We start from the raw sequence: 23,428 nt of genomic DNA, 5'->3' as shown, positions 1-23,428 counted from the left end.
CTGCACTGCCCTCATCTACCTTCCAGGTTACCCCTTCAAAAAACACAATCATATTGGTGAGATGTGGGGCTGGATTCTCTGATTTTGAGGCCCTGTGGTGACACCGGCTTGGGAACTGCGGGGTTTTACACCAAAATCAGCGCCGAACCCTCACCGATCCTGTGACCAATGAGGGGCAAGCAGCCGCGCTGGGTGAAACTCTCAGCTCCCACGACAAAAACGGCTAGAGAAAGGCCAGCACGGCGTCGACCGACAACGGTCGTGCTGTAAGGCATAGCACCGACTGTGCGCGGACCTGACCTGCCAAATACTGCCCCCCTGCCCCCCCCCCCCCCGGCCAGCAGCACGGCTCCCCTGTGACTGTGGTGGCGTTGGACACAGTCGCTATGCTGCGTTCCCGACAGCTGAGAGCACATGTCCCCCCACACGGCCCATCGGGGGCGGAGCATCGTGGGAGGGCCTTCCGATGACACGCCAACGCCGTGCGACACGCGACACCACCATTTCGGAGGGGGTGGAGAATAAAAAAAGTGCCGCCTCTGATTTGAGAATCAGAAGGGATTCTCCGCACGATCGCCGATTACGGTATTGGAGTCGGGCAAAGGAGAATCCCACCCATGACTTTTCACTCATAAAGCCATGCTGCCTGTCCTTGATCAGTCCTTGCCTCTCAAAAACCCTGTGGACCCTGTCTCTCAGAACACCTTCCAACTTACCCACCTCAAAGACTCACCGATCTGTAGTTCCCAGGCTTATCCCTGCGGCCCTTCTTAAACAAGGGCAGAACATTTGCTACCCTCCAATCTTCAGGCACCTTACCTGTGGCTGCCGCCTATTCAAATATCGGTTAGGGAGCCCGCAATTTCCTCCCTCGCCTCCCCCAATGTCCTGGGATAATTTCATCAGGTCCCAGGATTGATCTACCTTGAAGCATTTTAAGACTTCCAGCACCTCCTTTTCTGTACACTCGAGTCATCAATATTTATTTCCCCAAGTTTCCTAACATTCCTGGCTTTCTCAACAGTAAATACCGGTGAGAAATATTCATTTAGGACCTCGCCCATTTCTTGTGGATCCGCACATAGATGGCCTTGTGAATCCTTAATAGGCCCTACTCTGCCTAGTGACTCTTTTGCTGTTTATGTATCTGTAAAAGCTCTTAGCATTTTCCTTTGCCTTATCTGCCAAGACAATCTCATGTCCCCTTTTTGCCCTCCTGATTTCTCTCTTAATTCCATTCCGACAACCTCTATACTCTTCAAGGGATCCACTTGATCCCAGCTGCCTATGCGTGTCACAATGCCTCCTTCTTCCTTTTGACCAGGGCCTCAATATCTCGAGTCTTCCAGGATTCCCTCCTTCTACCAGCCTTATCCTTCACTCTAAAAGGAATGTGCTCATCCTGAACTCTGGTTAACACACTTTTGAAAGCCTCCCACTTACCAGCCGTCCCTTTGCTGCCAACAGACTCCCCCAATCAACTTCCTGACTAACACCATCAAAATTGGCCTTGCCCCAATTTAGAATTTTAACTTTTGGGCCAGAACTATCATTCTCCATAGCTATCTTAAATCTAATGGAATTATGGCCACTTGTCCCAAAGTGATCCCTCACTAACACTTCCGTCACCTGCCCTTCCTTATTCCCCAAGAGGAGGTCAAGTTTTGCTCCCACTCTAGTCGGGCCATTCACATATTGAATGAAAAATTCCTCCTGAATACACTCAACAGATTTCTCTCCATCCAAATCCCTGGTGCTATGGCTGTCCCAGTTAATGTTGGGAATGTTAAAATCCCTAACTATTCCCATCCTGTTATTCTGGCAGCTATCTCCAATCTCCTTACATATTTGCTCCTCAATTTCCCGTTGACTATTTGGGGACCTGTACTCCAGTCCCATTAAAGTGATCTCTTCCTTCGTATTTTTCAGTTTTTTGAAAAATAATCTTTTTTGTCACCTGATAGGAAGAATGTGCGCGCATTGGAGAGAGAATGATAATTATTATTATTGCATTAACACTGCAATGAAGTTACTGTGAAAAGCCCCTAGTCGCCACATTCAGGTGCCTGTTCGGATACACAGAGGGAGAATTCAGAATGTCCAATTCACCCAACAAGCACGTCTTTTGGGACTTTCGGGAGGAAACTGGAGTACCCGGAGAAAACTCACGCAGACACGGGGAGAACGTGCAGACTCCGCACAGACAGTGACCCAAGCCAGGAATCGAACCTGGGACATTGGCGCTCTGAAGCAGCAGTGCTAACCATGTGCTACGTTCTGCCCATATAAACTCAGTGGTCGACCCCACGGATATATCCTCTCTCTGTACTGCCGTGATATTCTCCTTAATCAAAATGCAACCCCCCCCCCTCTTGTCTATCTTTCCTATAGCATCTGTACCCCGGAACATTGAGCTGCCAGTCTTGCCCCTCCCTTAGCCATGTTTCAGTGTCACGTGAGAGTACCTTTAAGAAATGGGTGTGTATCAGTGATGTCAGAGTGTGGGTGGAGCTGGGCTGTCTGTCTGCTTTTACCTTTGCTTTGGGCTCGCAGCTGTAGGGTGTGTTTACTTTGGTTTTAGATTTGGAGACGCTGCAGTCACAGCAAGGTGTGTATGAATCTCTGCAAGGTAAAGAATATTCATTTGGTGCTTTCAAAGTGGTGACTGCTCTCAGTAGTGAAGTTAAACCTGATGTCTTTCGGTAAAAAGGGTTCTTTCGTCTTATGGATGTAGCAAGGAAAGATGAAGAGTTACTTAGAGAGTACTGTATTCTTTGGGGGATTTATTGGTGTTGATAGTTGTTAAGATGTTTACTGTAGGTTTATAAAGTGTTAACTGGTTTCATAAATAAACATTGTTTTAATTTAAAAGTACTGTAAATCTCTGTTACATCACACCTATAAGGTGTGCTCCCTATAACCTAATCTATTCAAAGTTGTGGGTGAGGGGAACTCCATGATACACTTTGGGGTTCTCTAAACCCTGGCCCATAACATCAGTAATAACTATAACAACCCAATCGCATGCACCCAACCATGCCCAGAGTTCATCTGCCTTGCCCGTCAGGCCTCTTGTATTGAAATAAATGCAGTTTGATCTGGAGTTGCCTTGCTCTCTGCCCTGCTTTCTCAGACCATCTGTCCGGTCGTCTTTTGTACACTTTCCTGTGTTTTATTTCTCTGAGCTAGACCCATTCACTGAGTTCTCCACAGTCTCTACACAGCGGCCCTTTATTAATTTTAACTTTGGTTTCTCTGCCTTTCATTTTTCCCTTTACTACCTTTTGCTTCTGTCCCCACCTTACTTCCCTCCGAACAAAGAATAAAGAAAAGTACAGCACAGGAACAAGCCCTTCGGCCCTCCAAGCCTGCGACGACCATGCTGCCCGTCTAAACTAAAATCTTCTACACTTCCTGGGTCCGTATCCCTCTATTCCCATCCTATTCATGTATTTGTCCAGATGCCCCTTAAATGTCACTATCGTCCCTGCTTCCACCACCTCCTCCGACAGCGAGTTCCAGGCACTCACTACCCTCTGTGTAAAAAAACTTGTCTCGTACATCTCCTCTAAACCTTGCCCCTCGCACCTTAAACCTTTGCCCCCTAGTAATTGACCCCTCTACCCTGGGGAAAAGCCTCTGACTATCCACTCTGTCTATTCCCCTCATAATTTTGTAGACCTCTATCAGGTCACCCCTCAACCTCTGCGTTCCAGTGAGAACAAACCGAGTTTATTCAACCTCTCCTCAGAGCTAATGCCCTCCATACCAGGCAACATCCTGGTAAATCTCTTCTGCTCCCCTCTCTAAAGCCTCCACATCCTTCTGGTAGTGTGGCGACCAGAATTGAACACTATACTCCAAGTATGGCCTAACTAAGGTTCTATACAGCTGCAACATGACTTGCCAATTCTTATACTCAATGCCCCGGCCAATGAAGGCAAGCATGCCGTATGCCTTCTTGACTACCTTCTCCACCTGTGCTGCCCCTTTCAGTGACCTGTGGACCTGTACACCTAGATCTCTCTGACTGTCAATACTCTAGAGGGGTCTACCATTCACTGTATATTCCCTACCTGTATTAGACCGTCCAAAATGCATCACCTCACATTTGTCCGGATTAAACTCCATCTGCCATCACTCCGTCCAAGTCGCCAAACGACTTCCTGCTTCGATTCCCATCCCCCTGCCACATTAGTTTAAACCCTCCCCAACATCACTAGCAAACACTCCCCCAGGACATTGGAGTAGATAGGAGTTTGAGGGCCGGCACTGACACGATGGGCTGAAGGGCATCTTTCTGTGCTATAGAACTCTGTGACTAATGGGATATGGACCATCATTTATTAACCATCCCTAACTGCCGTAGATTTTGTGTCTGGCTCGGTCATGTCAGAGGGTCTGGAGTCACATGTAGGCCAGACCGGGTAAGGACGGGGTAAGGGGGCTTTAGTGAACCAGATGCAATTATGGAGACTAGCTTTATATTTTAATTTAACTTAATTTAATCTGAATCTGAATTTGACCAGCTGCCCTGTTGGGATTTGAACCCATGTCCACAGAGCAATGTCCTGGGCCTCTGGATTGCCAGTCCAGTGACATCACCACTACGCCATCGTCTGTCTGATGAAGGGCCCACATGTCTCATTTCCTCTTCACTGATAAACATGGGCAGCGCGGTGAGCAAGCAAACAGCAGTTTAAAAACATGGATACAAGAGACAGGAACATGTTTCAATCCAAAACCTTTGTATTTCGCAAGAGGGGGAAAAGAGCCTCCAGGGTAAGTGTTTCGTTTAAAAAAAATCCAGGTATAAAAACCAGAGAGGGAACAGCAGCCAGTCTGTCAGTGTAGATTAGCAACCCTCAGTCCAAAAGATCATCAGAACAGCACCAAAATAAAAAAATCATAAATTCAAAGCTGCCGAGCAAGCTCTGCCCTTTTAAACAATACAATCAGAAATTTTACAGTAAACTAGAAAGTGGGGCAGTGGGCTTCCTCTCCCCATCCCCAAGGCCCATGTGGTATTCTGTGGGGCAGGTGGTCAGACACATGTTGGTATGTTTCTCCTCACTGGAAGCTCAGCTTCCCGCTGCTCCCACCAAACACTGTGTCCAGGATCCAGTGATTCCTACTCGGTCAATATTCCCCTCTGCCGTACCCCAGATTCTATTCATCGGCATCTTTATGCTGTGAACTCTCAGTGAGAAACAGGGCACACAAACCCAGCTCTCCGCCCAACACTTCCAATCCATCAATTCTCACTGTCCCACAGCCTGGATAAATCCTCCCACACAATGGGGTTGCTGGGTGAGGTGGCTGGGGTGGGCTGTTCCCCAGGGGAAAGGCTGCAAGCAGCTTGGGAGCAGCAAGAGGTCACAGGGCTGGAGAGTCCACTTCCTTATATCGAGTGCCCAATTCGTTTTTTTTTCCAATTAAGGGGAAATTTAGCATGGCCAATCCACATCTTTGTGTTGTGGGGGTGAGACCCACGCAGACACAGGGGGAATGTGCAAACTCCACACAGATAGTGACCCGGGGCCGGGATCAAACCTGCGTCCTCAGCGCCGTGAGCCAGCAGTGCTAACCGCTGTGCCCACCTTGGGAGAGTCCAGTTCAACCTGAGATTACAAATAACAACGTTCCAAACACATCCCACCTGTACCCCGCAAAAAACACCGCACAGTAGTATTGTGGACAGCACAATCGCTTCACAGCTCCAGGGTCACAGGTTCGATTCCGGCTTGGGTCACTGTCTGTGCGGATTCTGCACATCCTCCCCATGTGTGCATGGGTTTCCTCCGGGTGCTCCGGTTTCCTCCCACAGTCCAAAGATGTGCAGGTTAGGTGGATTGGCCATGATAAATTGCCCTCAGTGTCCAAAATTGCCCTTAGTGTTGGGTGGGGTTACTGGTTTATGGGGATAGGGTGGAGGTGTTGACCTTGGGTAGGGTGCTCTTTCCAGGAGCCGGTGCAGACTCGATGGGCCGAATGGCCTCCTTCTGCACTGTAAATTCTATGAAAATCCAATGGAACCAGCTGTCTGAAAACAGCTCATAAGAACAGAGTAAGATGTTGTGTTCACATGGACATCACGAATAATAACACTGGTCTGTTCTACAGCAAGTTCACAATTAGTCAATGGCACGTGTGCCATTCACGTGGGCATGTACATGACTGTAATACTAGTAACAGTGGCACAGCTTGTGACTATTATGGGATACTGAGAATATTATGGGGCAAATTGCTCAGTGTGACCCTGTTCCTATACTCAAACTTATTTAGGAGAGTTTGACCTTTGACTTGACTTTGGGTCAGAGGGCAATGTCGGGCAAGTGTGGGGGAGGGGTTTCCACTCCGGTCAGAGATTAGGATAATACCACGCTGACCTTTCACACCAACTTCCCATTAGTGTTAATGCTGTAGGAAAAAAATAAAAATAAAAATTTCATCCTGATTACATCAGGAAAAGATCCTAACACTGTACAGACTGTTTAACAGCAGACATCCGCATTAAACATAGCACAGAGCGCAAATACATATTTACACAATTATACATTTTAACTGTCCAGGAACAAGTCTCCACTTTTCCTGAATTATATAGTGGTATTCCAAAGGTTTGCGCCAAAACCTTCCTGCCTTTCCCGGAATCTCAGACATTGTGCTCAGTGAAACACAGTCACTGCATTGAATGGATCGGTTTTCACAGCAACACAGTCTCTTGCAATAGCATTCCTGTGAAAATACAGAGAAAACAGGTTAGGGTCAGTTCTTTCCTCCTCAGCGGACGCACTGTTGCCTCCAAACCAGGAGGTCATGATATTGAGCAAAACCCCAGATATTTGAGAACAATTCTGACACTTATGATTCCGTTCTAAGAGACCATCGCACTGTCAGAGGGTCAGTACTGAGTGAGCGCCGCCCTGTCAGAGGGTCAGTACTGAGGGAGTGCCGCACTGTCAGAGGGTCAGTACTGAGGGAGTGCTGCGCTGTCAGAGGATCAGTACAGAGGGAGTGCTGCACTGTCAGAGGGTCAGTACTGAGGGGGTGCCGCACTGTCAGAGGGTCAGTACTGAGGGAGTGCTGCACTGTCAGAGGGTCAGTACTGAGGGAGTGCTGCACTGTCAGTGGGTCAGTACTGAGGGAATGCTGCACTGTCAGAGGGTCAGTACTGAGGGAATGCTGCACTGTCAGAGGGTCAGTACTGAGGGAATGCTGCACTGACAGAGGGTCAGTACTGAGGGAGTGCTGCACTGTCAGAGGGACAGTACTGAGGGAGTGCCGCACTGTCAGTGGGTCAGTACTGAGGGAGTGCTGCACTGTCAGAGAGTCAGTACTGAGGGAGTGCCGCACTGTCAGAGGGTCAGTACTGAGGGAGAGCCGCACTGTCAGAGGGTCAGTACTGAGGGAGTGCCGCACTGTCAGAGGGTCAGTGCTGAGGGAGTGCTGCACTGTCAGAGGGTCAGTACTGAGGGAGTGCTGCACTGTCAGAGGGTCAGTACTGAGGGAGTGCTGCGCTGTCAGAGGATCAGTACAGAGGGAGTGCTGCACTGTCAGAGGGTCAGTACTGAGGGGTGCCGCACTGTCAGAGGGTCAGTACTGAGGGAGTGCTGCACTGTCAGAGGGTCAGTACTGAGGGAGTGCCGCACTGTCAGTGGGTCAGTACTGAGGGAATGCTGCACTGTCAGAGGGTCAGTACTGAGGGAATGCTGCACTGTCAGATGGTCAGTACTGAGGGAATGCTGCACTGACAGAGGGTCAGTACTGAGGGAGTGCTGCACTGTCAGAGGGACAGTACTGAGGGAGTGCCGCACTGTCAGAGGGTCAGTACTGAGGGAGTGCCGCACTGTCAGAGGGTCAGTACTGAGGGAGTGCCGCACTGTCAGAGGGTCAGTACTGAGGGAATGCTGCACTGTCAGAGGGTCAGTACTGAGGGAATGCTGCACTGTCAGATGGTCAGTACTGAGGGAGAGCCGCAGTGTCAGAGGGTCAGTACTGAGGGAGTTCCGCACTGTCAGAGGGTCAGTACTGAGGGAGTGCTGCACTGTCAGAGGGTCAGTACTGAGGGAGTGCCGCGCTGTCAGAGGGTCAGTAGTGAGGGAGTGCCGCACTGTCAGAGGGTCATAACTGAGGGAGTGCCGCACGGTCAGAGGGTCAGTACTGAGGGAGTGCTGCACTGTCAGAGGGTCAGTACTGAGGGAGTGCTGCACTGTCAGAGGGTCAGTACTGAGGGAGTGCTGCACTGTCAGAGGGTCAGTACTGAGGGAGTGCCGCACTGTCAGAGGGTCAGTACTAAGGGGGTGCTGCACTGTCAGAGGGTCAGTACTGAGGGAGTGCCACACTGTCAGAGGGTGAGTACTGAGGGAGTGCTGCACTGTCAGAGTGTCAGTACTGAGGGAGTGCTGCTCTGTCAGAGGGTCAGTACTGAGGGAGTGCCGCACTGTCAGAGGGTCAGTACTGAGGGAGTGCCGCACTGTCAGAGGGTCAGTACTGAGGGAGTGCCGCACTGTCAGAGGGTCAGTACTGAGGGAGTGCTGCACTGTCAGAGGGTCAGTACTGAGGGAGTGCTGCACTGTCAGAGGGTCAGTACTGAGGGAGTGCCGCACTGTCAGAGGGTCAGTACTGAGGGAGTGCCGCACTGTCAGAGGGTCAGTACTGAGGGAGTGCCGCACTGTCAGAGGGTTTATACTTATTTCCGCTTGCTCCCCATATCTCTCGCTGCCATTATAATCTAAAAAAAAACTTTTCTTCAGTTAATTCAGTGACTCGGCCTCCGCAGCCAAATTCTGTGCCGGAGAACTCCACAGTATCACCATCCACTGAGTGAAGACATTTTTTTTCACCTCAATGCCTCATGGTCTCCCCCTTCTTAAACTTTCAAATCCAGATATTTTCTGTATTGATTTCAGATTTCACCCAGTGCTGTAGTTGGGAGTTGGGCTTGATTATTTCTCCATTGTCAATCCCACTGCACCAACAGCTCTCCTACCTCCACCCAGGGGGGTCTGCAGCAGTTCAGAAAGGCAGCCCCTCACCATCTCCCCCAACGATGCCCACACCCACAGCACAAACAGATGAAATGGAGCTGGAATTGTTTTTAAAGTCAAAAAGATTCAGAGTGTACTTGAAAGGATTGTTCAAAATCTTTCAGAGTTTTGACAGAATAAAAACAAAGAAACTATTCCTTAACCATAAGACCATAAGACAGAATTAGGCCACTCAGCCCATCGAGTCTGCTCTGCTATTCAATAATATTTTCTCATCCCCATTCTCCTGCCTTCTCCCCATAACCCCTGATCCCCTTATTAATCAAGAGCCTATCTATCTCTGTCTTAAAGACACTCAGTGATTTGGCCTCCACAGCCTTCTGCGGCAAAGAGTTCCACAGATTCACCCCCCCTCTGGCTGAAGAAATTCCTCCTCATCTCTGTTTTAAAGGATCGTCCCTTTAGTCTGAGATGGTGTCCTCTGCCTCTAGCTTTTCCTACAAGTGGAAACATCCTCTCCACGTCCACTCTATCCAGGCCTGGCAGTATCCTGTAAGGTCCAATGTCTATTTCTGCCTCTCTCTTACCTTTTATATATATATATATATAGAACAAATCTCTTCCCACCTTCCTTTATATTACTAGCTAGCTTGCACTCAGACTTCATCTTCTCCCCCCTTATTGCTTTTTTAGTTGTCCTCTGGTCGCTTTTAAAGGCTTCCCAATCCTCTGGCTTCCCACTAATCCTCGCCACTTTGTATGCTTTTTCTTTAGCCTTTATGCTGTCCTTCACCTCCCTCATCAGCCATGGATGCCTTGTCCTCCCCTCAGCGTTTCCTCCTCCTTGTGCCTCCCGAATAACCCCCAAAAACTCCTGCCATTGCTGTTCCACTGCCTTCCCTGCTCGGCTCCTTCTCCAATCAACTCTGGCCAGCTCCTCCCTCATGTCTTTGTAATTACCCTTATTTAATTGTAATACCGTTACATCTGATTGCAGCTTCTCCCTCTCAAACTGCAGGGTAAATTCTATCACATTGTGGTCGCTGCTCTCTCAGGATTCCTTCACCTTAAGTTCCCTAATCAAGTCTGCCTCATTACACATCATCAAATCCAAAATTGCCTGTTCCCTAGTCGGCTCTGTCACAAGCTGCTCCAAAAAACCATCTCTTAGACATTCCACAAATTCCTTTTCTTGGGATCCACTACCAATCTGATTTTCCCAGTCCACCTGCATATTGATGTCCCCATGATTATTGTAATATTGCCTTTTTTACATGCCTTTTCTATCTCCTGATTTATTTTCTGCCCCACATCCTGGCTACTGCTAGGGGACCTGTACATATCTCCCATCAGGGTCTTTTCACCTTTACGATTCTTCAACTCTACCCACACAGATTCTATACCTTCTGATCCTGTATCGCTCATTGCTATCGATTTAACTTCTTTCCTTACTAACAATGCAACCCCGCCCGATAGGTCACATATCGCTGTATGTTTACATCCCAGCCCTGATCCCGTTGCAGCCACGTCTCTGTGATGCCCACAACATCGTACCGGCCAATTTCAATGTGTGTAACGAGCTCATTGACCTTGTTCTGTATACTGCGCACATTTAGGTACAACACCCTCAATCCTGCATTGACCACCTCCCTTTTCACACTTGTCACCTTTTTTGCTCCACCTGAGGGTGATGTTGTTCTTTTATTTGCAGCACGGTTCGATTCCCGTACCAGCCTCCCCGGACAGGCGCCGGAATGTGGCGACTAGGGGCTTTTCACAGTAACTTCATTGAAGCCTACTCGTGACAATAAGCGATTTTCATTCCATTCCATTCCATTTGTGTTCTCTATTTCCCCTTCAGTTATTACACCTTCTCAGCTAACATTCTGTTTCCCAGCCCCCTGCCAAACTAGATTAAATCCTCCCGAGTTACTCTAGCAAACCTCCCAGCCAGGATATTGGTGCCCCTCCAGTTTAGATGTAACCCGTCCTTCTTGTACAGGTCCCACCTGCTCCGGAAGAGATCCCAATGGTCCAGAAATCTGAAACCCTCCCTCCTACACCACCAGTTTAGCCACGTGTTTAGCTGCACTAACCTCCTATTTCTGGCCTCACTGGCACGTGGCACAGGGAGTAATCCTGAGAATACAGCCCGAGAGGTCCTGCTTTTAGCTTCCTGCCTAACTCCCTGCACTCCTTCTGCAGGACCTCATCTCTCTTCCTGTCTATGTCGTTAGTACCTGTGTGAACTACAACCTCTGGCTGATCACCCTCCCCCTTCAGGATGTCCTGTGTTCGTTCAGAGACACCCTTGAACCTGGCACCAGGGAGGCAACACACCATCCTGGAGTCTCTTTCACGTTCACCGAAGCGCCTATCTGTGCCCCTTACTGTAGAGTCCCCTATGACTATCGCTCTCACCTTTGCCCTCCCCTACTGAGCAACAGAGCCAGTTGTGTTGCCACTGCTCTGGCTGCTGTTGTTTTCCCTGATAGGCTATTCCCCCCAAACAGTATCCAAAGTGGTTTACCTGTCAGAGAGGGGGACAGCCATAGAGGATTCCTGCACTGACTGCCTATCCCTCCTAGCGGTCACCCATCTCTGCCTGTACCTTGGGTATGACCACATCTCTATCACTCCTATCTATGACGCTTTCTGCCACCTGCATGCTCCTAAATGCATCCAATTGCTGCTCCAACCGAACCACGTAGTCAACCGGAACGCTGGAAGCGTCACAAATCTGCCACCTCTCACAGTTAGAGCACTGCACCCCGCTGAGTGACATTTACACACTGGTTAATAAATTTTAACTAAATACTTGAATTATTCTTAGATTGAGTTACAATTAACTATATGGCCCTGACGCTAGATTTTTACTGTCAAATTAAATGCTAAATGCTAATCTCTGTAATTAGTGGACACGGATTGAAGATGATTAAATAGAGATGAGGGAATGAATTTGTTTTTCACACAGCGGGTTGTTGTGATTTGGAAGCTGCTGCCTGAAATAGCAGTGGGCTAGGAGCAAGGATAACTTTCAAATGGGAAGTTGTGGGGGAAACAAAAGGGGAAAGAGGGACGAATTTGGTTGAACTTTAAGAGATCCAGCACAGACAGGATTTGCTGAATGGCCTCCTTCTATGTTTTATCATTCTTTAATAAGGTGCCTCACAAAGGAGATGAAATGGTGCAGCACGGTGGCACAGTGGGTTAGCCCTGCTGCCTCATGGCGCCGAGGTCCCAGGTTCGATCCCGGCTCTGGGTCACTGTCCGTTTGGAGTTTGCACGTTCTCCCCGTGTCTGCGTGGGTTTCGCCCCCACAACCCAAGATGTGCAGGGTAGGTGGATTGGCCATGCTAAATTGCCCCTTAATTGGAAAAAATGAATTGGGTACTCTAAATTTATAAAAAAACCAAGGAGATGAAAGTTTTACCGTCGCACAGCAGCATCTTACCCCCTCATAGAGGTGTCTCCTTCTTATAATTAAAGCCACTGGTTGGTCCCTCAAATTGTAATTTGATGGCCTGTTTCAGGTTGAGTTCAGGGTCCAGGGTAGTGATTGCAATCAGTGGTTCCATCATCACTTTCTCCACTGCACTGCTACAGCTCAATTTCTGCGGAGACGCCTTGGGACTCTTGTGGCTTCTGCACTGGGACTTGCTCAGGATTCCGTTCCGTTTCTCCTCAATCTCTGACAGCGCCGTCTGCTTGTCATAGCTCCAGCTGAAGGGTGATGCCTCCCACTCAACAGGGGGCCTGTTGTTGCTGCTGATCGATGTGATAAGTGGTGATGTAATCTCCAAGCTCCTCTTGGAGATTTCAGTTTTGGGAATCAGCTCTGGAACGCTGCTTAGTCCAACCTTTCCTGTCACTCCCTTCTTCCCTTTGGGACTAGTCTCTGCCAACTCCACGCCCAGCACTGGGCTAGATAAGGGTGAGCTCCCCCCATGCCGACTGGGGCTCTTTGCTGCCTCTGATATGGCGCTAGTCTGCAAGCTGGCTTTGTGTCTCACCAGGGTGGAGGAAGGTGAGGTAAGAATCGAGTGTCGGCTCCGGCTGCGAGGTAACGAGTGTTGCTGGATCTGCTGTGTGAAGGTCAAGCTATCAATAGGCACCGTCTGATCAGTGGCCAATGAATGGCAGGTGGACGAGGTGACAATAGATGAGTTTTTGGAACTCTTCAAAGAGTTGTTGGACATGAGAGACTTGCGATGATCCGCAGTGGAGTCCGGGGAACCGGACGGTGAGCTTGTTGCTCCCATTTGCTTTTTGTCACTGGGGGTGTGTCTGGCAAAACGCATCTCTCCACCCGTCATACTGGGACTTCCAGAGCTGTTGGATGTACCAGAGGACAGCGTCTTTGTGGTGGAGGAGTGTACATCTGATTTCTGTCCAGGGGCTGGTGCCACGTAACCATTGAACATGGGTACACCAAATTTCTCCAACAGCTTCATGATTCTTGCCTGCCCACGTTTTGCTGCCACTCTCATTGGCGTGCGGCCATATTGATCAGCATGGTTAGGATCTGCTCCCTTCTCCACAAGTATCCTCACCACCTCAGTGTGACCCTCCTGAGAGGCGATGCAGAGTCCAGTGGCTCCCTGGTTACAGGCATGATCAACAGGAGCCCCGCTTTCGATCAGAAACTGCACCACGGGCGAATGGCCCTGCCACGCCGCTGAGTGCAGGGCTGAGCGACGGTCATTGTCCAAAGCATTGACCTCTGCCCCATACTTGACCAGTAACTTTACCAGCTCCAGATTACCCTGCCAGCAACACACGTGCAGAACCGTCCGTCCATCCAAGTCTCTCGACTCCAGATTGGCAGCTCCATCATCCAGCAGCAGCTGCATCATGTCCATTTGATTGTCCAAGGCCAGGAGATACAGCAAGGGCCGCCCGTCTGCATCCTTCATGTCTGCACCTGCCCCTTTAGTCAACAGCTGCTTCACCACCTCCTTGTGGCCTTCGAGGGCTGCAGAACACAGGGCTGTCCTCCCATCATAGCCCCGGGAGTCCACAGGAGTCTTATACTCCAGGAGGACCTGGACACACTGGTAATGACCTTCCTGAGCTGCCAGGATAAGTGGGATCCTTCCATCATTGTCCACCTCTGTCACCCTGGCACCCTGCTCGATCAGTGCCAGGCAAACTGAGCAGTGACCCTCGAAGCTGGCCATGTGGAGGGGAGTCCAGCCCATGTCGTCTCGGTGATTCTCATCCAGGCCTCTGTCCAAGAGGGTCTGCACCACCTCGGTGTTGCCGTGAGCAGCAGCGATACTGAGCACTGTCCGGCCTTCACTGTCGATGGTATCCACAGCGGCACCCCAGAAGAGCAATGCGTTGACAACAGCAGCATGACCCATGGAGGCTGCGGCCAGTAGCGGTGTGCGCCCTGTCGTATCGGCCTCATCCACGTCCGCGCCCCCCTCCAGAAGTAGATCCACCACATCTGCGTGACCTTCGTAAGCAGCCACCAGGAGCGGAGTCAGACCATCGTGATCCCGGTGCCCGACCTCTGCACCCTGTTCGATCAGCAGGCTCACCACATTGGCATAGCCACGGCTTGCGGGAACGCAGAGGGCCGCCACAGAGAGAGCCGAGCGCCCATCAACATCCCGGTGATTGATCTCAGCGCCGTGGTCCAACAGAATCTCCACCATCTCCCGATGCCCCATGTATGCAGCAGCAATCAGTGCAGTCCGTCCATCTGTGTCCACTTTGTTAACCTCAGCTCCGTGCTGGAGCAGGGTGAGGGCAATGTCCTCGTGCCCACCCCAGGCGGCAGCCCTTAGTGCCGTCCGGTGGTCAGTATCTGTGCTGTCCACGTGGGCCTTCCCGGATTCCAGCAGTGCAGTCAGTGCCTCTGAATGTCCCCCCCAGGCCGCTGAACGCAGTGCTGTCCAGCCGTCCTGGTCAGCATGATTGATGTTGGCACCGTGTGAGATCAGGCAATGAAGGACTTTGGTGTGACCCATTCGAGCAGCCAGGGTTAAGGGAGTCTGTCCTTGATAGTCCTCAGTCTCTAGATCAGCCTGCCTGGATAGCAGCAAGTTGACCACCTCCAGGTTACCACTGTAAGCTGCACTGGCCAGAAGCGTGCGTCCACTCGAATCGCGCTGGTGGACACTTGCCCCATTCTCTAGCAGCATACGGATGGAGTCCTCCCTCTCCAGAGCTCGGTGAATGACCCCTGAGGAGTCTCCACCCTCCTGGTCAGTGGTGTAGGCTCCAGCCCTGACCAGTAGCTGGAGGACCTCCTGTTCCACCGGTAAGATCGAGTTGAGGGACTCCCGGGTGACTGGTGCTCCGCTCCACACCATCCAAAGGGCCAGGCGACTGGAGTCAGTCTGGAGCTGAGAGTGGACAAGGTGCCGGGCATATTCTTGCACCTGAGCAGGAGTCAGCTCCCTGGCACGGCAGGTCAGGCTCATTGCCAGCATGGCGTGCCCCTGCGCCGCACTGCACAGGTACTTCTGAGTGCAGTACTTGACATCCAGTAGCCATTCGGCAAAGCTGTGGTGGAAGAGAATCTTGCTGCCTGACTGCACATTCAGCAGGAGTTTAGACACCATCTCCATCTTCTGCTGGAACTCAGTGGCCGTCAAACATGTGCCCTTGGTCCAGACGGCTTCAAACAGCTCTCGCAAGGTGAGGGGTCGTTGGGCGGCCAACATCACGTTGAGGATTGGTTGGATTTTGGTGAATTGCTTGCGGGTGAAGAGTCGCTGACACAGCCACAGGTAAAGCCCGTTGAGAGTTCCTGGAATATCCCGGATTTCACGAAGCATGATGAAGCTTTCCAGCACACCGTCCAATACCCTCTCCAGATACAGAAAACAACCATTACTCTTGATGTGAAGCTGGTTTAACATCTCTGCCGTCTCCCGTGTTAGGTGGTGCCTCAGAGCTTCCTCCTGGTCCAATCGGCTCAGAATGTACTGCTGCACATCCTTGACAATGTGCGATTTACGGAGATCGTCCAGGCAAATTCTCCGGAAACCTGACAGGAAACAAATATACAAAATGAGCAAATTCATTGCTGGGAGAAGTCACCTGAAACATGTATAGAACATTGCTTGGCCAGGCACGGGTTACAATATAGAATGGTGCAGAAAGAGGCCATTCCAGCACCAGGCCCGTGGCCTTGCAGCCTCTCGCGCTTCAGCTCCACCTGCATTTAAAATGAGTTGTGAGTTTCAGCCTCAACCACCAACTTAGGCCGTGAATTCCAGACAATCCCCACCCTCTGGGTGCAAACATTTTCCTCCTGTCCCCTCTAATCCTTCTACCAATCACCGAGAATCTATGCACCCTGGTAACTGACCGCTCCTGTAGGGGAAACAAGTATTTCCTGTCGACTCTGTTCCTCATAATTGTGGAACCTCAATCAGGTCACCCCTCAGCCTCCTCTGTTCGAAGGAAAATAACCCCGGTCTATCCAATCTCTCCTCATAGCTACTAAGGGCTGGTTTAGCACAGTGGGCTAAACAGCTGGCTAAACAGCAGCACGGTTCAATTCCCGTACCAGCCTCCCCGAACAGGCGACAGAATGTGGCGACTAGGGGCTTTTCACAGTAACTTCATTGAAGCCTACTCGTGACAATAAGCTATTATTATTATTATTTTCCAGCCCTGCCTACATTCTTGTAACCCTCCTCTGCCCTCTCTCCAGGGCAATAACCTCCTTCCTGTAATGTGGTGACCAGAACTGGACATAAAATTCCTTGTGGCCTAAGCAGCGTTTTATACAGTTCCAGCATTACACAATCCCAGAATTGTTACAAAGCAGGATGAGGCCCTTCAGCCCATCGTGTGTGCACCAGCTCGCCAAACAAGCATCATGACTCAGTGCTATCTCCTGCTTTTTCCCCGTACCCCTGCATATTGTTATTATTCAATAATTAATTAATGCCCTTTTTATTGCCTCAATTGAAACTGCCTCCCCCACACTCCAAGGCCGTGTATTCCAGACCCCAACCGCTCGCTGTGCGGAAAAGCTTTTTCTCACATCACATTTGCTTCTTTTGCAAATCACCTCAAATCTTTGTCCTCTCATTCTCGACTCTTTTAGCCCCTCATGATTTTGAACACCCCGATGAAATCTCTTCTCCGCCTTCTCTCCCAGGAGAACAGTCCCAACCTCTCCAATCTAGCCTCATAACTGAAGTTTCTTAGCCTTGATTACATTCCTGCAATACCACACCAAATTTAAGGGCAGCACGGTAGCATTATGGATAGCACAATTGCTTCACAGCTCCAGGGTCCCAGGTTCGATTCCGGCTTGGGTCACTGTCTGTGCGGAGTCTGCACATCCTCCCCGTGTGTGCGTGGGTTTCCTCCGGGTGCTCCGGTTTCCTCCCACAGTCCAAAGACATGCAGGTTAGGTGGATTGGCCTTGAGAAATTGCCCTTGGTGTCCAAAATTACCCTTAGTATTGGGTGGGGTTACTGGGTTATGGGGATAGGGTGGAGGTGTTAATCTTGGGTGGGGTGCTCTGTCCAAGAGCCGGTGCAGACTCGATGGGCCGAATGGCCTCCTTCTGCACTGTAAATTCTATGAAATTGTCCACCTGTCTCACCACCCTCCAGGACCTGGGAACATGCGCTCCACGGTCCCTCACTTCCTCAACCCCTCTCAATATCTTTCCGCTTATTGAGAGTTCCTTCGCTTTGTTTGCCTCCCCAAATGTATTACCTCACACCTTTCTGGATTCAATTCCATTCCACACTCCTCTGCCCACTCAACTAAACCACTGATATCATTCTGGAGTGGACAGCTATCCTCTTCACTAATAACTACACGGCCAATTTTTGTGTCATCTGCACATTTAAGTCAAACTCATTAATATATACAACAAACAACAAGGGCCCAACACCGAGCCCTGTGGAGCAGCCCTGGAAACTATTTTCCATTCGCACAAACATCCATTAGCCTTTGTTTCCTGTCACTGAGCAAATTTTGGATCCAACTCGCCACCTTTCCCTTTATCCCATTGAGATCCCTTTATCCCATTGAGATCCCTTTGTCCCATTGAGACCCCTTTATCCCATTGCGATCCCTTTATCCCATTGCGATCCCTTTATCCCATTGAGATCCCTTTATCCCATTGAGATCCCTTTATCCCATTGCGATCCCTTTATCCCATTGAGATCCCTTTATCCCATTGAGATCCCTTTATCCCATTGTGATCCCTTTATCCCATTGAGATCTCACTTTTCTGACCAGTCCCCTCATTGGGACACTGTCAAATGCCTTGCTGACATCCATGTAGACAATATCCCCTACACTACCCTCATCAATCCTCTTTGTTACTTCCTCAAAAACTTCTATTAAGTTAGGAAGACACGATCTTCCCCGAACAAAACAATGCTGACTGTCCCTCATCAATCCGTGCCTTTCTAAGTTAATCCTGTCTCTCAGAATTGTTTCCAATAATTTGCCCACCATTAAAGTCAGACTGATCGGCCTATAGTTTTCGAACCTATCCCTCACTCCCTTTTTAAATAATGGGACACTGTTTTCAGAATTCCAATTCTTTGACACCTTGCCTGTATCTAGTGAGGGTTGGAAAATAATCCTCAAAGCAATCACCATTTCCTCCCTGGCTCCCTTCAAAAGCCTGGGATACAATCCATCTGACCCCGGTGATCTATCCATCTTCATGGAAGCCAGTCCCTCCAGTGCTTCCTCTTCCCCCATTCTCATTCTATCTAATATTCCACACTCCTCCTCGAACTAGAATGTCTGAATCATCCCTTCTTAGTGAAGACTGAGACAAAGTATACATCGAGAACCCAGCCCACAATGTAGTCAGATTCATACAGCACAGAAACAGGCCCTTCGGCCCACCATGTCAATGCTGACCATCAATAGCAAGCTATACTAATCCCATTTACCAGCATTTGGTCCATAGCTGACTCTGCCTTGCTGATTTAAGTGCTCGTCCAGACACTTATTAAATGTTATGATGTGGAGATGCCGGCGTTGGACTGGGGTGAGCACAGTAAGAAGTCTTACAACACCAGGTTAAAGTCCAACAGGTTTGTTTCAAATCACTCACCTGAGGAAGGAACTGCGCTCCGAAAGCTAGTATTTGAAACAAACCTGTTGGATTTTAATCTGGTGTTGTAAGACTTTTACATAGAATTTACAGTGCAGAAGGAGGCCATTCAGCCCATCGAGTCTGCACCAGCCCTTGGAAAGAGCACCATAACCAAGCCCACACCTCCACCCTACCCAATAACCCAGTAACCCCACCTAACATTAAGGGCAATTTGGACCCTAAGGGCAATTTAGCGTGGCCAATCCACCTAACCTGCATGTCTTTGGACTGTGGGAGGAAACCGGAGCACCCGGAGGAAACCCACGCAGACACGGGGAGAACGTGCAGACTCCACACAGACAGTGACCCAAGCTGGGAATCAAACCTGGGACCCTGGAGCTGTGAAGCATTTGTGCTATCCACAATGCTACTGTGCTGCCCCAACTAACTTCCTACTGTTATTAAATGTTGTGAGAGTTCCTGCTTCCACCATCCTCTCAGGCAGCATGTTCCATATTTCCACTGCCCTCTGGGTGAAAACATGTTTCCTCAGGTCTCTTCGAAACCATTTACTCCCCTTAAACATACACTCTGATCTAAGATACATGGGAAGAGATTCTCTCAATCCACCCTAACTATGCCTCTCATAATTTTGTAAACCTCTATCAGATCCCCCCCCCCCCAGCCTCCTCTGCTCCAGGGAAAATAAACCCAGCGTATCCAGTCTCTCCTCATAGCTGAAACTTCCCATCCCAGGCAACATCCTGGTGAATCTTCTCTGCACGCCCTCCAGTACAATCACGTCCTTCCGACCAGAACTGCCCACAATATTCCATCTGTCAGCTAACCAATGTTTTATAAAGTTGCAGCAAGTCCTCCCTGCTCCGATATTCTTTGCCCCGGCTAATGAAGTTCAGCATTCCGGATGCCTTCTTCACCACCCTACCTCCCTGTGCTGCCTCCTTCAGGGAGCTATGGACTTGTACACCAAGGACTTTGTTCCTCGATACTCCCTATGGACCTACCATCCATTGTGTATATCCCTCTTATTAGATCTCCCAAAATGCATCACCTCACATTAATCAGGATTAAATTCCATCTGCCATTGCCCTGCCCAATTTACCAGCTGATCAATATCAGTCTGTCGCCAAAGACTATCTCCTCCCTGTCTACAACACCAACAATTTTTGTGTCATCTGATAGACCCTATTTTTTTTCCTTAGTTATTCTCTTGATAGTAATGTACGAGTAGAACATCTTAGAATTAAAAAAAAAATGATTTGCCAATTTTGTTTGCATCCTCTCTTTGTTTCCCTAATTTCCATTTTGACTTCAAGCTTTTGTAACTGTCACCAGCTTTCCTTCGCTGCTTTGTCTGGACCTGAATGCTTCTGGATCACCAGGAGCTCGAGATTTGGCTGTACCACCCTTTTCCTTTGTCAGGACACGAAATGCCTCCCACCAATTTTCCTTCGAATAGTTGCATCCTGTCTACTCTCCCAGCTCAACTCTCGGCTTTGTAAAATCTGTCTTCCCAGTGACGAACTTTTATCCCTGTTCTATCTTTGTCCTTTTCCATAATGATGCTAAATCTAACTATATTGCTGAAAAAAAGAGACACGTCAAAGCTTTTGGTCTAGTGCTCATCAGGTCATTTTCCAAGAACCCCAATATGAGGGGAAAACTACAATTTATACTGTATAACAGAGAATGCTGATTGGTTGGCAAGTGGACTTTGATTGGTAGAGACGTTGCCATGGAAAATGCACCACAGTTGATGGTGACTGACAGTTAACTGCCAAGCATGGTGAACAGTAAACCAGATAGCCTGATGATGATTGGTCAAGGTATTTCCCTGCGGAATGAACCAGCAAATGGGTGTCATTTAATTTGTTTCGCTGAAACAGGTGCAATGTGTGTACATGTTCTTCCTGTCTGCAGACGACAGAAGGATAGCTGTCGACACAAGGCCCTGTGTATTAATATATATAGTTTCCAATACAGGTTAATACGGCACACTGTTAGCCCGACACACAATCTTAAATTGTTGTCAGCGTAATTTTTAGCATGCTAAGGATAGCAAATGTCCAATTGTGAAATCACATTGAATGTTGGACACTATGTTTTGAGTTTTGCAAATATGGGTTGGTTGGGTACAGTATGCACCTTGTCCGTTCCAAGACATGGATTTGATTTGTAAGGAACCTCTTTTAAATCCTTGTCTGATCCTGGTTTCCTTTCAATGCCTTCCTGCTGGCTGTTTTTAAAATGACAGACTTTTGGTTTTGAACTGAGATTCAGCATTCCGCATCCCACCGCTGCCAGCTGCTTATGAACTGACCAAGGCACACACCCTGGTACAGTGTGCTCTGTGGCATAGCTCGTGGTGTTGTTTTGATGGACTTGGATAGCAGCCTAGGGCAGGTTCCATTTGAGAAGGGGCGGGACAGGAGCCTGTTAGATATTCTCCCAGAAATTTCTCGCTCTGATATCTCAGCTGCAATGAGCAGGTCCGGACTCTCTGCCAACCGTGTGAAAGTTTAACCTCTGATCAAAGGCTGCAAGCCGTCTCCAGTCCGATCTGTGAAAGGCAAACCTCTGTTTAGATGGCTGAGGAAGGCACAGTGCTGACAGCTCTCCCCTGAGATCTCGACAGGTCTGGAAGAAAGGGCCTTTTACTTTCTCTTCACCCACAGTTAATCTTGATCAGCAGAAAGAGCAAACAAGCGTTCCAGAGGTAGAGAGAGCAGAAAATTATCTTGTAAATTCTCATGGTGAGAACTTCAGTTTGACTCAGTGAGGCTCAGGGTCCATCTGGTGGCCATAGGGTAGAATTGCACAGACTGGAGAGGAACCTTCTCTGTGAAAGCCCAGGTCAGTGGAGAACATAGAACAGTACAGCACAGACAGGCCCTTCCCCCTCTTTCTGCCCCACGCCTCCGTTTACCCAGTAACCCCACCTAGCCTTTTTGGACACTAAGGGCAATTTATCTTGGCCAATCCACCTAACCTGCACATCGTTGGACTGTGGGAGGAAACCGGAGCACCCGGAGGAAACCCACGCAGACACGGGGAGGACGTGCAGACTCCGCACAGACAGTGACCCAAGCCAGGAATCGAACCTGGGACCCTGGAGCTGTGAAGCAACTGTGCTAACCACTGTGCTATCGTGCTGCCCAGTCTGCGAGTTCTCGTTGCAGACAAACATTAGACGATCCAAACAAACCGATGGTTTCAAGATCGCCGACTACTAAGACTAACACCTCAGCAGCAAAGATTCATCACAGCCCTTTTATTTTTTAACCGTCCCACCCTCCACCATGTGTGTGTCTGGGTAGGACGGGGATTGGGGAAGAGTTAGATTCGTAGGCTGTAGCACTGCAGCCACAGGGTGATGAGGATCCAGCATTCGATCCCAGCCCCGGGTCACTGTCTGTGCGGAGTCTGCACCTTCTCCCCGTGACTGCGTGGGTTTCCTCCGGGTGCTCTGGTTTCCTCCCACAAGTCCCGAAAGACGCGCTGTTAGGTGAATTGAACATTCTGAATTCTCCCTCTGTGACCCGAACAGGTGGCGACTAGGGGCTTTTCACAGTAACTGGATTGCAGTATTAATGTAAGCCTACTTGTGATACTAATAAAGATTATTATTATTAACTATTTTTACCTGTAAACATTCTGCTGACCATTTTGTTTTGCTTGCGAGCTGAACACACCAGATGTAACCAGGATGGGAAGAGCTCTTGGTGATTGGACAGAAGTTCTGCAATAGTCGCACTCTTGGCTGAAGGTTTCCAATCCGCATCTTTAAAGATTTCGCCTTCATCGATGGAGTCCACAAGCAACAGAAGATTCTGTGATGGTGGCTGGATGTCCAATAGGGGCAGGAGTACAGCCCTACATTAAACGAAGGGAAACAGAGGACAGTCCAACTCAATAATTTCTCTTTTTATATCAGCCCCTTCAGGAATGGACTTCACATTGACAAACCCATAATATTTCCTCCCTCACTTGTACTGCAGCCCAAAATTTACAATTACCTGACAGACACACAGGCAAGGAAACTGTGCATGTCGACACTGGGGCCAATTTAGCGGAGTGGGCTGGACAGCTGGTTCGTGATGCAGAGCCAGACTAACAGCACGGGACCACTCCCCGGACCGGCTGAGGTTATTGACAAAGGCCCCGTCTTCTCAACCTTGCCCCTCGTCTGAGAAGTGGTGACCCTCAGATTAAACCAGGGGCTGGTTTAGCACACTGGGCTAAATCGCTGGCTTTGAAAGCAGACCAAGGCAGGTCAGCAGCACGGGTTCAATTCCCGGAACAGCCTCCCCGAACAGGCGCCGGAATGTGGCGACTAGGGGCTTTTCACAGTAACTTCATTTGAAACCCACTTGTG

General features: G+C 49.3%; 1 protein-coding gene across 1 annotated transcript; it reads right to left on the bottom strand.

The window, feature by feature from the left end:
* Positions 1-6,479: 6,479 nt before the first annotated feature.
* Positions 6,480-22,943, bottom strand: LOC119977478 (ankyrin repeat domain-containing protein 50-like). Its single transcript, XM_038818459.1, has 3 exons — positions 22,697-22,943; positions 12,442-15,990; positions 6,480-6,735 (listed from the first exon to the last, which is right to left on the bottom strand). The coding sequence occupies exons 1-2, from the start codon at positions 22,716-22,718 to the stop codon at positions 12,446-12,448; spliced, it is 3,567 nt and encodes a 1,188-aa protein (XP_038674387.1). The 5' UTR covers positions 22,719-22,943; the 3' UTR covers positions 6,480-6,735; positions 12,442-12,445.
* Positions 22,944-23,428: the final 485 nt, after the last annotated feature.

Source organism: Scyliorhinus canicula, chromosome 14, assembly GCF_902713615.1.
Source record: "Scyliorhinus canicula chromosome 14, sScyCan1.1, whole genome shotgun sequence".
NCBI classification, from domain to species: Eukaryota; Metazoa; Chordata; class Chondrichthyes; order Carcharhiniformes; family Scyliorhinidae; genus Scyliorhinus; species Scyliorhinus canicula.
The sequence above is the reverse complement of the archived record's forward strand: the minus strand, read 5'-3'. Positions and strand labels throughout refer to the sequence as shown.